The sequence below is a fragment of the Coenobita brevimanus genome, chromosome 98 (genome assembly GCF_032717465.1).
Source record: "Coenobita brevimanus isolate Jiangsu-jjx chromosome 98, ASM3271746v2, whole genome shotgun sequence".
NCBI classification, from domain to species: Eukaryota; Metazoa; Arthropoda; class Malacostraca; order Decapoda; family Coenobitidae; genus Coenobita; species Coenobita brevimanus.
The window spans coordinates 4,179,648-4,200,567 of record NC_137051.1 but is presented as its reverse complement, the minus strand read 5'-3'; the positions used below and the strand labels follow the sequence as shown (position 1 = coordinate 4,200,567).

The 20,920-nt window shown below is 39.4% G+C and overlaps 1 protein-coding gene and 1 pseudogene across 2 annotated transcripts in view; both read left to right on the top strand.

Annotated features, from left to right (window-relative positions):
- Orp8 (Oxysterol-binding protein-related protein 8) overlaps positions 1–20,920 on the top strand; it is a 234,742-nt gene that overhangs the window by 180,792 nt on the left and 33,030 nt on the right. For both annotated transcript variants that reach the window (XM_080283821.1, XM_080283822.1), the window contains 3 exons: positions 11,190–11,411; positions 13,085–13,229; positions 16,703–16,936. In XM_080283821.1, coding sequence (XP_080139947.1) covers positions 11,190–11,411; positions 13,085–13,229; positions 16,703–16,936 — 601 coding nt within the window. The remainder of the gene's footprint in view (positions 1–11,189; positions 11,412–13,084; positions 13,230–16,702; positions 16,937–20,920) is intronic.
- On the top strand, positions 9,211–9,329 carry LOC145414337 (5S ribosomal RNA; annotated as a pseudogene).

Below are 20,920 nucleotides of genomic sequence, written 5' to 3'. Positions count from 1 at the left end.
AAAAATCCGCTTCTGCGTCTGCAACCGCGGACATGGAGGTAAAAATTATCCGCAGTTGTGTCCGCATCTGCAAAAATTAATATCTTAACCTCCGCAGTTTTATCCACAACCGCATTTTATGAGAAATAGATATCCGGCTTCGCCTCCGTGGAGCTCTAAAATTTGGTATTCGATACATCACTATAGGAAACCATTAGGCTTTTCACTTAGTGTAATGATAATTGAAGTTGCTGACCTTTTAACTGGTGATAGTTAACTGACTGTTGGGGTAGTTGACCGATTGACTGCTTAGATACCTAACTGATTGATGATTGCTATATTTTGTACTCCTTTTGCTCACCTATTTACTGAAAGGCTCATATGTATGGATAACTGGTTTTCATGCCACAAAATGACCAACAGTCTTATTTGATTTAATATATGATGACCAGTTGGAACACTTGTTAGCATATGCCATTTTTTTTTTTTTTTTTTTTTTTTTTTTTTTTTAATCTGAATAATGCTGTAACTTGCTGAAAGACTGATACTTTAAACTGAGTGATGTTATTGCCATTGATAGGCGACAGACTGACTAACCTAACTGATTTTTAATAACTACTGTAAGTCTGTTGCTGCGTGAATGTTATTATTATTCAAATCACTTGGGGTAAAAAGTTTTTTTTTTTTTTTTTTTTTTTTTTTTTTTTTTTTCCCCAGAGCTATCAACCCATACAGGTACAGTATTAAGAAAGAGTTCAAGTAGAGAACTGATGAACTGAAACGTGGATGCTGTTTAGTTCTACAAACTATGCTCAAGTTTACCTCCATTTGCTAGTTTTACTGTGAAGTCCATGATTCACAGCAAAGAGCATAGGATGTCATCTGGATCCTATTCAGTATATCGGTACAGTTTATATTTTTATCATAGAACATGAAAAGAGAGTTGTGAAAGATATACCATTCATTTCTCAAAAGATAGGTGCATGCAGGGAAAATGATGAAGTTCATGTATTGTAGCTCTGCTGGTTTAAAAGCAACGTATCTTATTGTTGCCATTTAAAGTGATAGATAATTTTCCAATTCCAAATTTCAAGGTAGGAAATGGTTGGTTATCATCATGCCTAGGAAGTGCTTCCCTGAGAGTGGAGCGGGGTCAAAAACCTGTTAGCTGGTCACACGCATCATCCTCAAGCAGTGGGCTCAACCACACTCACTGGGTACATTAAGTCACACTATCCAAATCTTTTTATTTACCTTTCTGTATCCTTATAGCCTCACCAGTGGCTGGCTTGGCAGTTGTGGGCTTGGGTTGGTGCCTTGCCCTTCAGACAAGCTTAATAGATAATCCTCTGATGGGACAGACTGGAAGTTGATAACTGAATGAATGGAAGCTATGTATTGCCATGTGGAATATAAGGGGGATGATGGTGATGATGAGAGAAAGGTGTATGAAATTCTAAGAGCAAGTGTGAATGTGAGGCAATTTGTATCTGCATTCTAAGTGAGATGAAAGTTAAAAGGATGTGTTGTGTGTGGGAGAGAAAATGCGGTGGGCATCACAATTTGTCGAGCAGTGGTCAAGTGTAAGGTAGACATAGTCGTTCACTGGTGTTTTACTGTTTGGGGATGTTATGAAAGCAGAGAAGTCTGCAAGTTGATTAGAAAACAGGTATAATTGTTAGGTATATTTGTGCCATTTGATATGGGTATGGGTTGTAGGTACAAGTGTGGAAGTTAATAAGAGTATGGGCCTGCACAGTGTGGTAGGAAAAGTGTGGCACAAAATTGGTTGATAGTGTGAGGGAGTCCATGAAGAGGGTGTTTTATGAAGCAGAGTGGGTGAACTATATGAATGCATATATAGTTACCAAGAGAGATAAGCAGACAGAAGAATAAGGGTGTAGACACAGTGTACAGTACTGTACAGTAATTGTTTTACTGTAGTTGGAAAGAATGAACAATCAGGGACATCAGTTCATCAAATGTTCTACCATTTTTATTTCTCATTACCCTCTGCAGGCTAATCATACCAAGCCAAGGGAGGCTTGACTTGTCCTTCTGACCATAGATGATGTACAGTTGGTTGGGTAGAGGAAGGGAACGGACTAGCCTTAAGTGTGAAGCAGATGCAGTGAAATATTAGAACCTTAGTCCCTGACTGTACCTGTACTAGAGTATGGTAGATGGAAAAATGGTGTGCATGCAGAGTAAAAAGTTAATGATGAAACTGTATGGAAGTTAAGCTGGTGGGAAAATGAAGAGAGAAAGGCCTATACTGTAGTGAGATGAATGGATAAATAGTAGTCAGGGAATCTACTGTCTTCCTAGTTTTGTCTGAAGATTATTACAAAACATGATTAAATCTTTTATTGTACTAATATATCTCATGGTTTGACTTTCATGCAGTGTTTGCACCGAACTTTAGGAAGATACAGTACTGTACATAACTCCATCAGTCCAGTGACCTACTCTGTGTTCTTGTTACCTTCAGATGGTTTTATTCAGCATGAGGGAGTCTTTGAATTGGGAGGGTTAGATATAGCCTTCATTTACCCCTTCACTGCAGGTGATCTCCCCCAAACTAAATAATATTGCCTGAAAATAGCTGGGATAGACCAGTAAGGTACAGTATGTCACTGGAGTGAAGGAGTTAATTCCCTGGCTCTACAAGAAAGACAGCAGCTTGAATTGTCTGGGGAGTGATGATCAGTGTTGATAGAAAAACTTGCAGGGATTTTTCTCACAATCACCCTCGATGATTTCTGGAATTAAGCCTCGACCATTATTTATAGATACCTTAGATTCCTAAATTTTCTTGGTTTCAGTATCTAATACAGTAATTACTATAGTTATTGCGTCATTCACCATTTGCTTGGATCTGGATTGCTTTTTTGTTCCGTTTCTTATTAAACACAAATTTCTCTTAGTATCAGCTTCTTAGATTTGCTTCATAATTGGCATTTGTATCTGTTAATGTTAATTTCATGTTGTTCTCTGTATTATTGTTGTGTTAAATGTTTTATTTCATGTAAGTTTCTTTGTTATATGGAAATTGAATCCTGTAAATATTTTCCATTATTCAAAGTCTTGCTCTGTCCTCGTGCAGTTCATCAAAAGTTACACATTAAGCTCTCCCATGTTTCAAAAACCCTATCCAGTTCACTAGATTTTATTTCAAAGCTTTCTTCATCTACATTATGTAATCTTTTATTGGCCTCATACATTGTTTTTGTGTTTTGTGCATTTCCCCATTGTTCCAAATATTTACTAAAAATCATGTAAATGCATTCCAATTATTGTTGAGTTCTCTCGATAAATCTGTTTTTGTACGTATGTGTTTTGCTCTACAGTTAAGTATATCCTCTGTACTTCAGTTACTCATATTCTATGTAATGTACCTGCCACATTATTTCTGTTATCTGTTTTAATTTTTATGTTGTCTCTTGCTGCCTCACGCACACCATTTCTCAATCTCTGCTTGAGGGGCCCAACATTGTCCAGTTTAAATGAAGGTAATGTATTTCTGCAGCATAGGAATGGCATGCAATAGTGGTGTCTGCTTCAGCTTTGCTTGGCTTTTAGTCAGTAGTAATTTTTTAGTTATGCAGTGTGTGTGTTTGTTTTGGAATATACATTATATCATACTTGTTCTATAATTCATTAAACTGGTACCATTTCACCCTGACGGATTCATTTCATCACGTTTTTGATGTGTCTCCTAATATTGTGCAGTATGGACATTTTAAATGTTGTCTTGAAATACAGTACTGTGATTATATGTTCATGTTGGAATATCAGACATACCTGTGTGTTTCATTGTAGTGCTTTGTTGTTAGCTTTAAAATGTTACTATCAATACTACAACCTTGCTAACTGAGTTGATAATCACAACATGTCTACTAGTAAAAAAGGAAGAGATCTTGTACTCTGCTGTAAAATACAGTATTGTAATTACATAGAAAGTTGAGGGGCCACATTAACAGTCTACAGCCATAAGTTCTTGCGTTCTTATTCCTGTCGTGTTAACAGAGCTTGCTAATTGGATTCCAATGACATCTTTTGTAACTAGAACAAAATCACCGTTGTTCAAAATATCAAAGAAGTTCATGTACCTGATCAGAAATGCCAGGAGATGATTAATGTTCAAGTTCAGCACTGAGTTAATGGGATCTGCTGTGTACATAATTTCAGTATCACTTATTTTTACAATACTGTATTTTTTTTTTTTTTCCCAGAGCACCAATCAAGCTGTCTCCTTTCTTTTAAACTTGTGTCATACTAATAGCTTGTGTTTTCATAGCATAGTAAACAAATGTCTAACATTTTCCTAGTTTCTTTATTAACCCATTTGGTGTTTGACAGATGTTACTTGGCATGATAAGTAATGTTCATTCCCAATACTTTGTCTTTCAGTACAGTCTGGTATGGCAGTTGTACGGTACAGATATTTATTGATAGAATATTGAGTTATATACTGGATGGTCTGTATATTGTGCATTCAGTTTGAAATGAAAGCTGACTGAGCTGTCCCCACAATGTGGGGTCAGCTTTCATGAAGAGTGAAGACATTTTGGCTGCTTCAGGAAATAACTAATTGACCATTCAGCCCCTTGATGTAAAAAAGCATTGATTGATTGATTCATTCATCATCCAGTCCTACATTGCCCCATGAGAAGCGTAGGAGCCTGGGGCTAGGCAAGTTGGTCCTGACATTTAAGATGAGAGTGACCAGCCTCAATCATCCCCGAGTGGCATTACGCAAGCAATAAACCCAAACCACCTATTGGATATAAACCTTCACCGGCTCAATCCAATTGGAGTGCCGTAATTACCCACTAAACCACCAGGTACCAAAATTTGGTTATATGGTTACCACCATAAAAAAGCAAACATTATAAAGTGTAAAAAGGGTAATGAAAAGTAGAAGATGATGCTAGATTGTTGCTCAGTCCTAGTCTGTCTTGCCAAACAGACCCATCAGTCACAGGCAAGCAACTGCCTCTGTGGGGCTGTCGTACGGGTACAGCACAGGACACTGTACAGGGAACCAGTATCCCTTGGTGAGCTATCTATCTATCTCTGTCTCTAGCCTAACGCCCTAATCCCACAAAGGGTGGCTGCAGACAAAACATCTCCAAGTCACTCTGTCACTCACCATTTGACTACCCTCCCCTCATCTCACTCCCCCCCTCCCTCATATACCTCTTGACTCCATCCCTCCACCTCATCTGTGATCATCCCCTCCCTCTTCCTCCCTCCACTTCACATACATACACCCTCTTAGTCAGTCTTTCATTCTCCATTCTCTCCACATGTCCAAACCAACTCAGTGTATTTCTCCTAATTTTCTCAACCACGTCCACATCCACCCCACAACATTCCTTCACTTCTTCATTCGTCAACCTGTCCCTCCAAGTCACTCCACTTGCTCCTCTCAAGTAACTTATTTCCACTGCTCTCACTCTCAACTTGTTCCTCCCCTAGCAAGGTCCATACCTCGTTTGCATATGTCAGAGTAGGGATCACAGTACTATCATGCAGTGACATCTTTACTTCCATACTCACCTCCCTATTTCTCATCACTGCTTCCAGTGAACCAGCAACCTTCCTTCCCTGCTGTACCCTTTCAACTACTTCATCCCCAAAAGTTCCATCCTTACTCATCACACTACCAAAGTTCTTGAATGCACTCACATTCTCCATATCCTCACCATCCAACCTTACTTTGCATTCTGTGACTTCATTCCTCTCAAACACCGTAACTTTACTCTTGTTTATGTTAACTTTCAGATTCCTCTTCCTAAACACTGTCCCAGATTCATTCACCAAACCTTGCAACTCCCATTCATCTTCACTCAACAATACTGTATCATCAGCAAACAGCAACATCGGAATCTTCCACATCTCACCCTCATTCATTAGAGCCACCCCCACATCCACTGCCCTACCTTGCACCTCCTTTACAACCCCATCCATGTATATATTAAACAGCCATGGAGACATCACACATCCCTGTTTCAGTCCCACATGTAGATCAAAGAACTCACTTAGCTCACCATCCACTCGCACTGTAGCCCTAGCTCTTTCGTACATACTCTTCACAGCACTGAAAAATTTCCCCTCCACTCCATATATTCTTAATACCTTCCACATACCTTGCCTATCAATTCTGTCATAAGCTTTCTCCAAGTCCATGAAGGCAGCATCCACCTTCTTTCCCTTCTTTAGATACTTCTCCACTAAACATCATAGAACAAATATCTGATCTACATACTCTTTTCCCCCCCGTGTTCTTCTCCAACTAGCTCCTCTGTTATATGCCTAACCCTGTCAATGAGTGTTCCATATATTTTTCCAATCACACTAAGAAGACAGGGAAATAATTAAATTTATGAGGCTTGGCTCCTGGGTGGATGCCACAGCTGCTTTTCCTCTTCCAGGGTACACAGTGCCACCATGTTTACGCTGCTCCGCACTGCCCCCTCCCTTGTCACCCCCTGATGTGGGGTAAATACTGGTAATTCTAATTCAGTCATTCCTGCAAGACTGGAGAATTGGAGTATGTAATATATGGACCACCCTGTAGGTAGCACTGTGAATTGTCACCAGAATGCAACACATGACCACTATATTTTATAGTGGAAGTTGGAATGCATCTCATTAAACCTTTGAATAAGGATGACATCCTTTTCAGTTTACTATTTCTGCTACAAGATGATTTTACTGAACATAGGAATGACCTTTTATATTGAACGAGTTTGTTAAAGGTACATATTATAATCCCTTGATTTTGAAAACCCTAACCTAAGCTGAATAAAATCATCAGCAGATGACAAAAATATTCTGAATAAGACATCCCTGGCCTTAGTTGGCTAATTTTTATTTTACTTCCCTCAATTTATTGTTATGTCCTCTGTGGTTTCTCCTCAGGTGTTTTACATCAAATACTGAGTGAGCAATGCTGTAAGCAGAATATCTATTGCTTCTTACTGTCAAAGCAAAATATACTGTCACTTTGAAGAATGCTGAGATTTTTTGTATATTTTTATCCAGTATATGCACGTTGTAGTTCATATTAATATTAACCATAAATCGTAGTGATATTTTACAATGAAAAAATAGCACATTGTTCATTTATCGTGATGAATTGTATGGTGTACAGTTTCTGCCAGCTGTGGCCACAAGTTTGAGAGGTGTGTCAGATGATGCAAGCATTGTGGTATGTTGTGTAATCTTCTTTGATGACTCCAACATGATGTTTACAAAGTATTGTACGTTACTGCTAAATGTCTAAAGAGTTTGTAGTGTAACAAGTTCAGTTAACAAGTGCTTTGTGTATCAATAAATCAAGTAAAACATTCAAGTGAGGTTCATGGTTTTAACGAACTACTGTAAAGGTAAACAGGACCCTTTTAAACAAGCATCCTTGGAGTGAATCGTAGACAATATGTGGTATGCAGTAATTGGTACTTCATGTCTTTGGAGGTATTGGTCACGATACATAATTTAACAGAGCACTGTTTCTGAATTTTGGATTCCAGAAATTATAGTCATGGAACTCTTGTAATATTACTGATATTGATAAATCAGTGTTTTGTTTTACAGTTCTGAAGATGAACTGTAGTTAATTTATTTTCTAGTGGGCCAAATAGGATACAAAAACCCACACTGGCAGATGAAAAAAGATGTATTCCAAACAGTTTCAGCAACAACTGTCGCCCTCTTCAGTGGATCTACAGACCAAGAGTGGTGCATAAAAATGCTGAGAAGCTGCTTATATGCAGGGTGAGGACACGTTTTCCCGACCACACCTGATGTGACCTCACCAGACTCTCCCTCTACTCTGTTCACGACCTGATTGAGGGATTACAAGGGGCGGCAAGGACCTTGCCACTACTCCTGTCATCACTGGATCTAATTTATACATGCCTTCACTATGGTTAAAATTATTATATCTCTCTATACATAAAGCATCCACTATCCTACGTTTCTTATAGTTGCTACATTTGTACAATATTTGGCTAGAATTCCAGTCGATTCTATGGTCGTTTTCTGAAGAGTGAACATACACTGCGTTATTTATGTTGCCTATCTTACAAGCATACTTGTTTTCCTTAATGCGAGTGTCCAAATCCCTTCCAGTTTCACCATAAACCAAATCACAGTCTCTACATGGAGTTTTGTATACCCCTGCAGTTTCCTTACTAATGGGTTTATTCTTTACTAGCATTGATCTTAAGGTGGAAATATATCTAAATGCAATGTTTACATCCAAATCATGACTCACAGACTTCATCAAGCTAAGATTTGACACATATGGAACTGTGATGTATGGCTTATTTTGTTGACTTTGTGATGTTGGTCTTGGTACAAAAAAGTCTTTTCTGGCTATAAAATACGCTTGCCTTTTAAACCAACTGGGATATTTTAGATCTAAAAATATTTTCCATATCTTAGCGTTTTCCACATCCAGATGTTGGGGACTACTGATTCTGAGTGCTCTAAGGAACATAAAAAAGTAACTGACATTTTAGTGGAACTGTGGTGATATGAATAATAATGTATATACAAATTGCACTGGGTTGGTTTCCTGTATACAGAAAAGCTAAGTGTCCCAAGTTCACCTCTGTGCACAAATACAGGTACATCTAAAAATGGAAGGGAACCATTTTTCCCATTCAGCTTTAAATTTAGTTGAGGGTACCAATGCATTTAATTTTGTAAGAAAATTGTCAAAGTTAGTGTATATGTCTGGCCAAAATGAAAACACATCAACATACCAATACCAGATTATTTTGTGTGTGTGTGTGTGTGTGTGTGTGTGTGTGTGTGTGTGTGTGTGTTTGGCCAGACATATATGCTAACTTTGACGATTTTCTTACAATATTAAATGCATTGGTTCCCTCAATTAAATTTAAAGTTGGATGGGAAAATAATGGTTCCCATCCATTTTTAGCTGTATTTGTGCACAGGGATGAACTTGGGACACTTAGCTTTTCTGTATACAGGAAACCAACCCAGTGCAATTTGTACTGTATATACATTATTATTCATATCACCACAGTTCCGCTAAAATGTCAGTTATTTCTTCTATATTCCTTAGAGCACTCAGAATTATAGTCGTGGCGCACGACTCTGAGGTTGTTATTATCGTACCCTGGCAACCTACCATTCAAAAGTGCTTCCGATTTCATCTCATACACGAATCATAGTATTATCCATGAATATATTATACACGGCCATACCACGTTGAGTACACCGCTTCCTGTCCGATCAGTGAAGTTAAGCAACGTTGGGTCTGGTTAGTACTTGGATGGGTGACCGCCTGGGAACACCAGATGCTGTTGGCATCCCTACGTGTCAAGTGGGGTTGGTGGAGGATTAGTGCCCCTCCCTGTAAAACAATTAACTCTAAGCCCTTGGCCACCCCGTCTGGGATACATGGCGTCTGGCAGTGAATGAATGAATGATATTATACAAGAACATATTATACACAAATCACTTGCGTCTCGTGTTGTACACGAAATGGGACGCACTTTTGAATGATAGGTTGCCAGGGTACGATAATGACAACCTCAGAGTCGTGCGCCGCGACTATAGTAGTCCCCAACATCTGGATACGGAAAATGCTAAGATGTGGAAAATATTTTTAGATCTAAAATATCCCAGTTGGTTTATAAGGCAAGTGTATTTTAAAGCCAGAAAAGCCTTTTTTGTACCTAGACCAACATCTCAAAAGTCAACGAAATAAGCCATACATCATAGTTCCGTATGTGTCAAGTCTTAACTTGGTGAAGTCTGTGAGTCATGATTTGGATGTAAACATTGCATTTAGATATACTTCCACCTTAAGATCAGTGCTAGTAAAGAATAAACCCATTAGTAAGGAAACTGCAGGGGTATACAAAACTCCATGTAGAAACTGTGATTTGGTTTATATTGGTGAAACTGGAAGGGATTTGGACACTCGCATTAAGAAACACAAGTATGCCTGTAAGATAGGCAACATAAGTAACGCAGTGTAACCTTTATCATTCTTTTTCTGTGCCTGTCCTCCTCTCTTCCTATTTCTCCCATCTTTCCTGTCACTTCTTATTGCTTTTCTTTCCTTTACAGGTGGCTTTACATTGAGTGACAAGCCAAATGGATTCCTGTAAGCCAAGAAACTGTTTACAACGCTGGGTGGTAACCATATAACCAAACCATACGTGCTCCCTACGTGTCAACAAGTGGGTTGGTGGAGGGTTAGTGCCCCTCCCCATAAAACAAATAACTCAGAGTCAAATGGCTACCCCTTACGGGATTATGGCGTCTGGCAATAGATAGATAGATAGATGTTCACTCTTCAGAAAACGACCATAGAATCGACTGGAATTCTAGCCAAATATTGTACAGGTGTAGTAACTATAAGAAACGTAGGATAGTGAAAGCTTTATGTATAGAGAGATATAATAATTTTAACCATAGTGAAGGAATGTTTAAATTAGATCCAGTGATGAGAGGATTAGTGGCAAGGTCCTTGCCGCCCCTTGTAATCCCTCACTCAGGTCGTGGACAGAGTAGAAGGAGAGTCTGGTGAAGTCACATCAGGTGTGGTCAGGAAAACGTGTCCTCACCCTGCATATAAGCAGCTTCTCAGCATTTTTATGTACCACTTTTGGTCTGTAGATCCACTGAAGAGGGCGACAGCTGTCACCGAAACTGTTTGGAATACAGTACATCTTTTTTCATCTGCCAGTGTGGGTTTTTGTATCCTATTTCATGGTCACGATAGTGTGACTCTTCAACCGTAATGGGCTAAATCATGAACCATGTGGTTACCAGAATTATTTTGTTGTGTAGTAGTACACATACTCATGTTACAGATATACACCACTGCTAACATCATCTCATAAAATAAATTCTGCCAAGGGGAAAGCTAAACTGAATACAAAGTATAAGTCATAACGTTCTACAGAATACTGTAGGCATTACGGTAACTCTAGAATGGACTTTATTTTGTTATATGATGATGGTTTTGATGATGATGATGATGGTACTGTACGGTAATAATGATTCCTTGTTAGATACTGTATTCGTCAAGCAAGGCATAACCTCTCAAGGCCCCAAAACTTTAACAAGCAGCATTCCAACAATGGCATTTTCATATGTCATATAATGGGTAATAATTTCTCATGTTTTCCACAAAATAACCAGTAGTTATTCCACAGGGTTCTCCTTTGTCCCGGAAGGAATCCTATAAAGACCAGCGTCGCAAGTATCGGCGTGAGAAGAAAAGAGTGGCAAGGGAGTTATTGAGCACCCTAAAGGACCCAGCGGTGGTGGTGTTAGCTGACTGGCTCAAGGTGCGAGGGACTTTGAAAGGATGGACAAAACTGTGGTGTGTCCTCAAGCCTGGGATGTTACTTCTGTACAAAAGTGCCAAAGTTAAAGTAAGTTTGTTATGTACAGTACTGTCTATCTATCTGTTTAATACCAGACACCTTAATCTCGTAAGGGGTGGCCACAAATAAATCGCCTCCATGTCACCCTGTCCCCCAGCCATTTCACTGCCCTGCTCCCAGCTCACACCCCCCTCTCTCATATACCTTTCCATTCCATCCCTTCATCTCATCCTTAGCCTCTCCCTCCCTTCCCCCCCCTTGACCTCACTCACACACATACTCCTTGTCAGTCTCTTGTTCTCCATCCTCTCTACATGGCCAAACTACCTCAGTGTATTTCTCCTAACACATTCTGTCACATCCACATCCACACCACAATGCTTCTTCACTTCCTCATTTGTCAGTTTGTCTCTCCATGTGACTCCACATGCTCCTCTAAAATAACTTCTTTCCACTGCTCACACTCTTGACTTGAGTCCGTCCAACAAGGTCCAAGCTTCACTTCCACACATTAGAGTTGGTATCACAATACTGTCATGCAGCGACTTTTTTACTTACATGCTCACTTCCTTGTTTCTTATCACTGCTTTCAAAGAACCAACAACCTTTCTTCCCTGTTGTACCCTTTCAAGCATTTCACCCTCTAAACTTCCATCCTTACTCATCAAACTACCCAAGTACTTAAATGCATTCACATTTTCCATTTCCTCCTCATCCAGCCTCACTGTACATTAAGTGACTTCATTTCTCTTGAAGACCATAACTTTACCTTTCCCTACATTCAACTTCAGTTTCTGTTTCTTAAACACTCTGCCAAACCCATTCACCATGCTATGCAGTTCCCCTTGTCTTAACAGTACCATATGAAACATTTCCCTCTCTCTTGTATTTTGTTCTTCTCTTGGAAGGAACAATTTTTGCGGGCTTGTGGCCTTTGGTTCCTTCTTCCTAGCACTTAAAAAAAAATAAAATAGTCATCACTATCGGTTCCTGTGGGTTCATAAGATTGATTTCAAAATTCATGGTGAGAAAAAGCATGAGAGGCAACACAGGAGCTTTGTTGCCAGTTGTGTCACATAGCCATACACATGACTTTGTTGATGCTGACACTCCCTGTTAATACCTGTATTGTGTTTTGGGCCACGAAGAATTACACATCTGGAACTAGTGTTAGGAAATAGTATTACTGGATATTTTGATGTGACATGTCCCAAGACCATATGGTAAGCAGTAAAAACTGTTACAGTATACAGAAATCAGAATCTTCCTTGCATCAGCTGTGATTTGGTCTTAACACTACAATATATCACTAGCAATCCACTCCCTAACTTTTAGGTATCATACTCTCACTGTTAGGAGAAACTAATCTCTTGGAGCCACTGACTTTTTTAGATTATTCTTGCTGCTACTGGACAATTATAGGTATATTCAGCATAAGAGAGAATCTTAATTATGAAGAGGGTTATTGAAGGCTGTATTTGATCTTGCCAGCATATAAAATCACTCCTAAGATATATTAAATTGTCTAGAGATAGCAAGAGTAAAGTATGTGATTGTAACATCACTGAACTGTAAAGAGTACTGTAAGAACATAAGGAAAGCCCTGCCATAGTTCCTAAATGCACTTCAGTCTTCCCTAGTATTCCTAAATACTGTATTCCTAAGTGATCTTGAATGCTGCTAAATACAGTAATCCTGAATGTTCATTTTCCTTACCACAGAGTAGCCACTGGGTTGGCACTGTCCTGCTCAACACATGTGAACTGATAGAGAGACCCTCCAAGAAAGATGGCTTCTGCTTCAAGCTCTTTCATCCCCTCGAACAGTCAATATGGGCTACCAAGGGGCCAGAGGGAGAGACTATGGGTGAGGAGGGGGGAAGGTTAATGGGAGGGGTTAAAATGGAGTGTGGGGTAGATAGTTTTATGAACAAGAATGGAAAAACAATGAAGGGTGAAAAGAGTACAGTAGGGAAATGAGGGATGCAAGTACATTGAGGGCATTGACAAGGAACAGGGGAGTAAGCATGGAAGTAAAAAAATGTTACATTACACTACTTTATTGTGATTCTCACACTAATGTATGGAAGTGAAGTTTGGACTTAATTTGTGGGACATGCATGAGAGAGGTGGATGTGAGTTGTCTGAGAGGGGCATGTGTAGTTATAGTAGGAGACATAAAAGTTGAACAAGAGAATCCAGGAGCATTGCAGTGATGAAATGGTTGTACTGGAAAGAGTTACGAGGATTACTTTAACCCCTTCGTGGCCGCTGGTGTCAATTGACATTTTACTGTAGCTTGGCTGCTGGCGTCGATGCAGCGCGACTTGCAGGAAACTGAAAATTTTTCAGCAGTGAACAAATGTGTGGGTCGTGTTTAGACTGACCTGCACTACACTCTAACACACTCCATCAGTCAGTTCAGAGCCTACCGCCATGAAGAGATGAAGAGTGGATTTTCAATTTTTTTGCTTGTGGCCATGCCTAAACATGCCGAGCTACACCAATTGGCCTGACCCAGATGAAAGTATCATCTTTCTCCTCCTTTGCAAAACACACACAACCATCCTGTTTGCAATTATAAATAAATACAGGAATAAACAAATGAAAATAAGGGAAAAACACATTTTTGTTTTGGTATCTTTACATGTTTGCGGGGTTTGTCGGTTTGTCATACAGTACTGAATTGGGCAGTGCGACATGTAGAAAACTGCAAAAACTTTTGGGAAGTGAATGGACGTCTGGGAAATCTTGATATCCCCCCCCCCCCCTGCATGTGTCCGACTCTGGGCATAGGCTTCACAGCCTGCTATCAAGGCCCAACAGTCCTCCTACATACCATACATCTCCACATGTCACCACTTCGGCACTAACACCCACCGTCCATATTGAATACAGTACATGCTAGGGCTGTCTCATACAAGACTGATGTATTGGTATTAGCGGGGGTATTTTTACGACATGTCGGCAGGGCTTCTGGTAGATCAGTAAAGCCTGATTTAATGAAATTCAAATCCTTAAACTGACTGACCTTGATTACACTTCCTCACCCCATCTGTCAGTTCACACTTGCTGCCATGACGAGTGGATGTACGATTTTTGCCCATGGCCATGCCTTAACGCACAGTTACGCCAATTATCTCAACCCAGATGGAAAATATCATGTTTCTCCTTCCTTGCAAAACACACACAACTACCTTGTTTACGATTATAAATGAATACAGGCATAAACAAAAGAGACATGAAAATAAAAGGAAAATACTGTACTTTTTTTTTTTTTTTTTTTTTTTACCTATTTGCTCAGGTTTGTTATACTGGTTTGGATCATTTTACATATTTTTTGCCTTGTGCTAACATTACATCAATGTTTGCCGTGTTCACATGATGTTTTGGCAGGTGCTAAGGCCTCCCTTTCCTTCCCCCCTAATCATCTCGTGCTAGTGATGAATCACAGGTCGTCTCACATTTCAACCCTCACTGTTCAGCCTGTACACTCAATGGATGACCTTTATCTCATTTAGATCTAAAAATATAACCTCCCGCCTCCCTTTTCCCACAAACCCCACCACTCATAGTACAAAAATAATTTGATGCTACCATAAACACAGTAAACACTGAAAAATGGCAAATAAATTATTATTATTTTTTTTCTAATTGAAACCTCGCATATTATGTACTGATAAACATCAAAATACAAATATCTAGTCATTTCACACCATTTCACTACCATTGACATTGTTTTTCCGTAAACAGAAAAAAATATATATATCGCAGCAACTAGGTGTGAGTGATATGTGTAAATTTGCACACTTTCTGCACCTCATTGCACAGCATAGGGTGGGTATAGGAAGCTCAAAATTGCATTGCAAGGTGTGTCTGACATTCCTCTTCGATATGGGGGGGGGGGGAACAGAGTTGGCCAGTGGGTCTTGACAGATTACACATTGTCGGCCACAGAAGGATTAAATAATTTGACCATGTGAACTGAATGGAGAGGGAGGAGTTGACTACAAGAGTATGAGCAAATGAGTTTAAGGGGAAGAGGGAAGCTAAGGATGATCTGGAGGGATAGGGTGGAGAGGTATATGAATGAAGATGGTGTGAGATGGAGAGGAGTGCCTGATGGAAGATTATAGAGTGACGTAAAGGCAGTCTATTCATACCCACACCTCTCCAGGATTATAGTGTCTAGCTACAATTAGATAGATGATGTAAGTTCATTGTACCAGTTAGTACCAAGTATTTATTTATGAGCATTTTAGGTTATTATTTATGTTATTTACTACAAGCAGTTTTGGAACTGACAGTTGTTATGTATTTAACTCCAAGTGTTGATCCATCCATCCAACATTGAATCCTATGATGCCTCATGAGAAGCGTAGGAGCCCGGGGCTAGGCAAGTTGGTCCTGACATTTAGGATGGCAGTGACCAGCCTCACTCATCCCTGAGTTGCATTATGTGTGCAATAAACCCCAGCCACCCCTTGCATGTAAACCTACACAGGCTCAATCCGATTGGAGCTCCTTAATTACCCACTAAACCTCCTGGTGCCATAATTTGGCCATATGGTTACCACCCAGTGTGGTAAATGGTTTCCTGGTGTACAGGAAATCATTTAGCTTGTCACTGAGTGTAGAGTCACCCATAGGCAGAAGGAAGAGGAAAGAGTGGAGGAAAGAAAGATAGAAGAGGGAGTGTAAAGTCACCTGTAGGCAGAAGGAAAAGGAATTTATATATTTAATTGCTGTAATTTTTCTTTTTCTTTTTTCCCCCCCCTCTGAGCTAGCTACTGCCATTGATAATATGTTACAGTGTCATGTTTGTACTTGTACCAAAGTACTGAGCTATGAATAACAGTGCAGCCAGTCCTCATTATTAGTCAAGGATGTATTCCAAAAATTTTACAGTTTTTAATATAGATTTGGCACTGTAAATTGAAGGAAACTGGCTAGTCCACTGTATTGGTATTAAAGGAAATTGAGCAGGCATTTTCTCAATAATTTACTGTGGTCTTAATAGCAACAAGGAACATTAAAAAAAAGTTATTTATATCAAGAGATTACTGTTTAATATATTTTTTAGTTCATCAAGTGATTATTATAAGTTGCTTTTAGACATTCTTAGTCTATAAAATTCACAGTATATATATTACAGAAAAGCTGCATGTTAAATTTTGCTTGCTTTATAAACTGATTTGCGGGGTTCTCCAATATGCAGTACTTTTTGTATGGGAGTAGCTGTGATATAATAGTACACATCCAAAACATTAAACTGAGGACTTGTATTATTTTGCTCAGTATTATGTCAGTGTTCAATCTTCAACCATAACTATTTTACAGGAGCAGTGGTGCAGCCTCTCCCATCCTCCCACCTCATTTTCCGAGCACCATCACAGGCAGCAGGGAAGTGCTGGATGGATGCCCTTGAACTGGCTGTCCGCTGCTCTTCAATCCTCATCCGTTCCATGACCTCGTCCTCAAACAAGGCCGACCCAAACAATACCCTCAACTCATCCACTTTGGCAGCAGACAAGTGGAATGAGAGTGACTATGAGAAGCATTTTAAGGATCAAGGTGAGTGAGATGCAAGTGTAAACACTGTAAAACAAGACCTGAGTTTTGCAAGAGTATGAGGATACTGTACTGTACTTTCAGATGGTTCTGACTTTGATGAAAGGCACATCATTTTTCCATTAGACTGAAAAATGGCCGTACAGTACTAACTTATTATACTCCTGTCATAGTGTTTTTCACTGTGATGTCTTTCTTGAGGCTCTGTGTTGAACCCCATCTGCCCGAGGGGTCTTGCCTAAGCTGAATAAATAATCTTTTGTTATCCAGAGCAAAGTACATAGAATGTAGATGATGATTATTTCTAACACCTTCACTCTGACTGGTCTCTTCAGAACTGAGCAGTATTGTCTGACATTTATATAAAATTAAAGATGTCTTCAGGCTGAAGGGGTTAAAAAATGCCTATGCTTATGATGGTAGAAGTGAAGAAATTTGTTGACAAAGTGTGTCTTCTTTAACTGTTTAGTATATATCCAAATTCCTCGTTGTAGTTAGAATGGATGTCAGTGAAATTTTTATAGAATGTACATATATATGTATCCTTCACTTTTTTTTTTTTTTTTTTTTTTTTTTTTTTTTTTTGTCTCATAGCTGTTTTATGTGTAGGCTTGGTGATATACTGATGTTTATTGAATGTTATAAATAGCCTGCAAAAACTTTTTGACTTATCATTTATGGATTTTTTTTTTCTCCCTCTCTCTCCCTCCCACCTACTTTCACTGTTACTCCTCTCTCTCTCTCTCTCTCTCTTGTTATTCCTTTGCCGTTCTTCTCTTTTCCTCTTCTCACTTCATTCACTCTATCCCTCATCCTGTCTCTCCCTTTCTTTCTTTCTCCTATCTTCCTGTTCTCCCCCTCCTTCATTCATTTTTACAATCACCTCATTTCTTTCCTTTCTCCATTACTCTGTCTTTATGGCTTCTTTCATTGCCTGTCTTCACCCAAACCGTCTTCATTCTTTCATGTTCCCCCTCCCCTTCCCCCTCCCATGCTGGGGTGGTTGTCTTCATTTTTCTGGCTGCCTACTTTTAATGTTAATTCAATAAAAAACAATTCATATTTGTCTTGTGTGCATGTTTTGTGTAAACCACAAATTAAAATTGTGCTCCTTTTGTGTTTTTATCTGCATGTGGTTTGTTTTTTAATATTATATTGCCTGATTTTTTTTCCTAATAATTGTTATATGGATGTGAATTAATCAAAATTTTATCTTTGCCTCTTGTAATGGGTATATGTTAACTACATCCTAAAATATTACCTATCTGGTATACTACTAATATTTTCACAACCATTCACATTTTTCCTTATCGTGGGTTTAAAAATTCTAAACTTTGCTTTGCTTGTCTTCACTTACCTTCTTCTTTTCAACTTCCCACTCCTAACCCATTTGACATCTTGTTCGTCCTGACAATTTGGTCCCTCCCCACCTTTTTTTTCACCCTTGAAAATCCAGGACCAGACCTGACCCCTGAGATCTCAGACGACTCAAGCCCTGGTATGAGTCCTGAAAATAGTCCTGTCATTTCCCCTCAGTCATCGTGGCGAGATAGCGTCATGCAGTTCATGGGAGGGAGCACTGAGGGCACTCCCACTCGTCGCCCCTCCCTGTCCCCTCGCCTTTCTATGTCCCCTCGCCCCCCACGCGACCCTTCCCCCACCCCATACTACCGCAGGCTGGCTGCAGCAATACAAATGGCTGATCAGGAGCTAAAGTGTGATCTGACAACTCGTAGATTCTCACTCACTGCTGATGATGCCAGTTATTCGGACTGCTCAAACACCAATACACCAGAGATCAAGTTGAAGAAGAAGAATGTATTCCTCAAGAGTCTGAGCACCAGGCGTGAGGTGGCCAAGAGTGGCAAGAATGGTAGCTAACGTGCTTCGGCCGGTTACAGTGCGGAGCTTCTCTTGAGCGCTCTAGTGGAATGTTTTGTAATTCTTCAAGCTCATGTGGTGTGATATTTGAAACATACAGGTTCATAGTTGCTGGTATCTCTCTTCAGGTTGAATTACCATGTGTCTTTAAATTGTATGGTAAAGAAATGCAACAGATTTAATCTTTCCATGATTGTGCAGTTAGTAGTTAGCAGCATTCATGGGAGATGCAGTTTAATTGTACAGTATAAACTTCACAATAATGTAATCATCCAAGATATTGTCCATGTATTAGTTGACTAACTATGAACCTGTCAGTACCTACATGATTGCCGCCTTTATTGCATGTGTAGTGTAGAATATTTTTTTGCAAAGTGAATATTACAAAAATTCCTACGAAGGAACTAAATGATTATTAGCCCTTGAAGTTAGTAGTATTTTTCTGGGCCTGCTTTACATTCATTGTGCAGCATACAAATGCATTACAGTATAATACTTGCATTTTCATGAATGATGAATATAGTATATACAGTAGTGTGCTTCCATAACTTGCTCCTTCTACTTAACTTGAGGCAGCAGTGGACACATTAGTTACTGGCTTTATTGCTGTTAATAGTGGGGAGTGCTTTTATTAACAAGTCCAGTATTGGTAACTGGAGTGCTGAACCAACGTTGCCAAATGCCAATATGCTAAAGAATATTAGTAGTGCTGTTTATAACTTGTTTGGGAGCTTATGTCAATCAGTACATCTGCCCTATAAAATTCATCTCTTTATTTTCAGAGACTTTTCTTGCTATTTTCATGAATGTCCTTTGATGCTGACTTATATATTTGGTCAAATGTTTGTGTTCTGTTTTGTCAGCCATGTTGATTTTCATTTCATGGAACCCATTCAGTCCATTAACACCTGCCCTACCTTGAACCTCCATTCCCACATCCATACACTTCACCCTTGCATAGCTTTCTTTAGCCAGTTTTAAAGCATTTTTAGTCCATTTATTTCCAGTGGTACACTGTGTAAACACAAACTGACATTCACTTAAGTCATCGGACACCAGTAATCTCATATACCTGTATCTTATACTTAAACCACACTTTACCAAGTTTCATTTACTGTACTTTAAGTAATACTGACTTGGATGAATGAGAGGAATAACTAATTATAAACATTATAAGTATACTGTATTGTGGTAGATGGGGGCACTCACCATCCACTCACTCATGTAGTGCTGCTTTGAGTATCTGCCCTTTCCTCTCTCCCATCCTTCCTCTTCTGTTTTTCTTTACTTCACTCTTTTCACATGCTTCTGTCTATGGGTGACTTTACACTCCCTCTTCTGTCTTTCTTTCCTTCATTCTTTCCTCTTCCTTCTGCCTATGGGTGACTTTACTGTAGACTGAGCGACAAGCCAAATGGTTTCCTGTACACCAGGAAACCATTTACTATGCTGGGTGCTAGCCATGTAACCAAATTATGGTGCCTGGTGGTTTAGTGGGTAATTAAGACACTCCAATCGGATTGAGCCTGTGTAGGTTTATACCCAAGGGGTAGTTGGGGTTTATGGTTCTTGTAATGTCACTCAGGGATGAGTGAGACTGGTCACTTTCATCTTAAATGTAAGGACCAACTTGCCTAGCCCCAGGTTCCTATGCTCCTCATGGGGCAACATAAGATTGGATGATGGATGGATGGATGGATAAGTATACTGTAAATGTATCAGCTCAAGTGCATGCATGTCGAGTTTCATCTTTGAAATGGTGAAGTGGCATTAATTAATGTTTGTACACTGTATAATGATAGATGTTATGGTAGGTTCTGTAGACAGAATGATAGAAAACAAGGGAAGGAGTTAGTAAATGTTTATGATGTGAAGTCTAGTTGAGAGAGTTGACATGGGCTGTATGAATGATGTAAGTGTCTAGGATCATTTTGGAGTAGCAAGGGAAAATTATAACAGACATCAGTTGAAAGACCGCCAGGAAAGAAATTAATCCACTGCTAATGGGAGTTCATATTTCAAACAAAAAGTCAGAATAATAGTGTGTGAAAAGAAGTAGGTGGGGGTGCTCACCATCCACTCACTCGATGTAGTGCTGCTCTTGGG